The 4016-nt window shown below is 39.8% G+C and overlaps 1 protein-coding gene across 1 annotated transcript in view; it reads left to right on the top strand.

Moving 5' to 3' along the window:
- AK8 (adenylate kinase 8) overlaps nt 1-4016 on the top strand; it is a gene marked incomplete at its 3' end in the record, with an annotated part of 27558 nt that overhangs the window by 322 nt on the left and 23220 nt on the right. The window contains exon 2 of the mRNA XM_009079178.1: nt 1996-2080. Coding sequence (XP_009077426.1) covers nt 1996-2080 — 85 coding nt within the window. The remainder of the gene's footprint in view (nt 1-1995; nt 2081-4016) is intronic.

Consider the following 4016-nt stretch of genomic DNA (forward strand, 5'->3'; position numbering starts at 1 on the left):
CAGGGTCGGTGAGGGTCACCTCCTGCTCGTCAGCATTAAAGGCCTTTCCCCCTTCCCGCGGCTGTTAGGTGTGAGTGCGTCAGAAATAAAAATAAAAGAGGAGAAATGCACCTCCAGCGTCGTTGTGGTCGTGTGAAATACCCAGGTTGGTTTCCCTGCCCCAGGGAAAGGTGTTTAGTTCTGTAAGCGTGGGAAAAGCCTAGTGTGGAGAAGTTTTGTGAGAGACTGAACACTCTGGTGCTGCTCTGAGATGATACTGTCCCTGTGTGCTGCTAACCCACAGCTCTCTTATAAATCCTTTCCGCTTGCTCAAATCTCAGTGAAAAACACACAAATATTTATTTTTCTTTCCTAATTTCCCCCCTTCTGTTCCTTTTTTTCCCAAGGCTCTTTAGAATGACCCATGTGGCATAATATTTGGGGTTTTTTACTGAAAATCCTGTGCTTTGCTTTCCATGAGGTATTGAATGCAGCTGCAGGACCTCATTGAGCATAAAATATCTGTGGGATTTACTCAGTCTTGTTTTCTTTTCGTGCCTCTGTTGTGTTGTAGCAACATAAGAAAACAAACTCAGCTTGAAATTGTTATCCTAAACATAAAACCTGTGAAAACTACAACCTGAGACCCAAAGTGTGAACCTCTCCCAGAGATTTACAGAGATACCAGTGTGAAATTCAACTGGGCTTAGTAAAATTGTATGAAATAAAGGATTTGAAGGGACTTCATCACTGTTTCTTGTCCATGTCAATCACTGTCAGTCTGGACATTTTTGAATCAGAATAAGCACAGATTTCTTAGTTCTGTTGTTTTTAAAGCTGCTGATAATTGTGGTGCCAAATCCAGATGTCTTAGTTTAAATAAGGACTGGGAAGCGATGATTTCTAACCAAACTTGCAATAAAAACACAAATGTTACACTTCGTGCGAAGCATCAGAACTTGCCTGTGAAACAGTTTATGAACAGAATTGAGTGTTTTAATTATTCTAATGAAGTGGATGAAGTAGAAAAGGACATTAGGCCACTCCAATCAATTGGTGAGGATATAAAATTTTATGGAAGAGCCAGATTTTATGGAATTTACTTGCAAATACTAAAGTTATGACTGCTCTTTAGGAAGAGATGTCTATCCCCAGCACTTCTGCAGCTAAGCTAAATCAGAACATTAGATCTGCTTGTTTTAATTACAGAACTCTTGGCTGGGCTGAGATGTCTTGTTAGAAAATCCATGGAGTTGTGTTTCTCAGGGTTAGTCCTTCCTCTGCCTGCAAAGCCTCAACCTGGAACCAGCAGAATCCTCACTGCTGTGGGTGGGAGCTAAGCAAGGCCCTGGGTAACCTCAGAGACTGAACGTGAAAATGAGCTCTAAAGAGGCAATAAGGAAATTCATTCAACCCTTTTTTCTTCACCTTTTTCCTCCCTCCCTTCCTCTCCATGTAGGAGGAAGGTGCAGGGATTGATGTGGGACATGCTGCTTCTGTGGCTTTGGTTGTTGGGTCTGTGTTTTCCACATTCTGCACTGCTCTGGGCTGGGCTGGAGCTTGTGGGAATGTGCTGGAGACATTTGGCTTGTCCTGCAGAGACACTAATTTAAGTTACCTCTGGTTTCAGAGCTCCTTGTGTGGTTTTTATGCCAACACTGACTCAACCATTACCAACCCCAAACTGCTCAAGCCAAACCTTTTGGGTATCCATATGTGGCACAAATAAGCCAAAGCAAATAGGTTGGGTTTTTTTTTTTTTAAAATTGGTTATTTTGTGACCATCCTTACTTCAGTTTTTCAGCATCTAAAATAAAATTGGTAATTTTGTGACCATCTTTACTTCAGTTTTTCAGCATCTAAAATAGATTGTAAGTCTCAGTTTTGTCGGTGAAAGAAAATAAATAAGCATTTGTTTACTGTTTAATCTCCTTGTTGTAACATTGCTGTGAAAACTCAAGGCATCATGACTGCAGAGCTGTGTTCAATTTTCCTCTTTGTCCTATTTATTTTCAGAACATGCTTGAAGAGCTATTAATTCATCAGCCAGATGATCCCATTGAGTTCATGATAAACCATTTAAAGCAGAGCAACCATGATGGTAAGTGAAAACCGAGGCACCATAAATAGTTCAATTCCTTGTTTGTAAACAGCTGTTGGAAACTGCTGCAGTTGGCAGATGATGGATAAAACTTTCAGCCTGTGTCTTGATGGGGGGGGGGAAACAAACAAAAAAGGTGAGCATTTTGGGATAGTTATAGGCAAGATGCTTTTAATTTCTTTTTTTAGTGGGTAATCTAATAAAAAATGCACTTTAACAGTTATAACAATGAAACCCTCTAAGGGAATAACAAAGAGTTCTAGTGTATCAATTATTAATGTGTTCTGTGCCCCATCTGATATTTCCTGTTGTCTTTAAGCTCACTAATTACTCCTTTTGTCAGGTGTAAATTTGGTTTCCTATTCTACCTGGGCTGGCAGATTCTCTGTGTTTTGATTAGTTCGTTACTCTCTGCTGTTAATGAGTTCCACTGCTCAGTGGCATCTCAGCTGAGGGAACAGTGAGTGTGTCTCCTCCTCTGTGTAACAGCCCCTGGTAAATTGAAGGGGAAGTCTGTATTCTGCACAATAAAAGCATGTACCCTCAATCAAATGATTTGATTTACAAACTGTTCACCCTTAGGCAGATTATATTTGGCTATGCACAACTGAACTCTAATTTTTGTTCTGCGTGAGCTGTCAGGGAGAGCTGGTGTCATGGTGCTTTGATGTTTCTTTAAAACCAGAGTAAACCATTATGAAAGTTCTGCTGCAGCATCAATGAAATCATTATCACTGGAGGTGCTGGGAGCCCTTAGTGGTGGCTGATGAGGTGGATGTTGATTGAAATGCTGCTAAATACACCAAAAAAAAAGATCAAATCCTGCAAATTGTGCCCAGCCTTGCCTGATGCAGGCAGCATGAGGAATCAATCTGCTTTGGAGACACGTGGGAAATCTGTGGGAGAATTTCAGCAGAACACTGGTGAAATGTCTTCACATTGAGCTCACATTTGTCCTCAAGCCCCTCAGTATTATTCCAACAGAACTAGGCAGGTTTCCATTCCATGACTTCACTACTTCCAGGCTAAAGATAGAACTACAGCAGTTGTTTGTCAGAGGGAAAAATCCTGTCTGCTTTTGGTCTGGGAAAACCTATTAAGGAAGGAAAGGAACTTCAATTTAAATTAAAGCCCTAAGTGTTGTTTTAAGAATAAATTCTGTGGGAAATAATGTAAGAGAAATGTGTAGCAGACTAAGTGTTATTTTAAGAATCAATTCTGTGGAAAATAATGTAAGAGAAATGTGTAGCAGAGTTGATTTTACTTTTTGATCATGGTGGAAGGTGCTGACTATTTAGAAGGGAAAAAACCCCTTATTAGAGCCATCAGGAAAGTGATGAATTTTCATGATCTTGCCTTGCCAGGCAGTTTTAGCCCTAGAGAAAATTTCAAACAGAGATGTATTTTAAGAATCAATTCTGTGGAAAATAATGTAAGAGAAATGTGTAGCAGAGTTGATTTTACTTTTTGATCATGGTGGAAGGTGCTGACTATTTAGAAGGGAAAAAACCCCTTATTAGAGCCATCAGGAAAGTGATGAATTTTCATGATCTTGCCTTGCCAGGCAGTTTTAGCCCTAGAGAAAATTTCAAACAGAGATGTGTGGAGAAGCAGCATTGCAGCTATCCCAGGTGTGAAGTTAGGAAACCTTTGCAATTACTAATAGGATCTAAAGTACTTTTAAAAATATAAACAACTCTAATGATGATTATAGCTTACAACTGCCTCCAAAATCTCAGAGGTTGAATGTGTGGCAAAGGGTTTGTGCTATTGTTCCTTCATGTGTTCCTTCTAAAAACCTGAAAGAACCACATGAAGACTGATAATTCTTTCATATTCAAAGACAGGAGTTTTTTACATGATCTCATGGTTTGTGCTAATGAAAAATGCTTTCAGGTTCCAAGTGGCATTTCTGGGAGTTCTCCCTTTACGGTCA

The sequence above is a fragment of the Acanthisitta chloris genome, unplaced genomic scaffold (genome assembly GCF_000695815.1).
Source record: "Acanthisitta chloris isolate BGI_N310 unplaced genomic scaffold, ASM69581v1 scaffold3637, whole genome shotgun sequence".
Classification (NCBI taxonomy): domain Eukaryota; kingdom Metazoa; phylum Chordata; class Aves; order Passeriformes; family Acanthisittidae; genus Acanthisitta; species Acanthisitta chloris.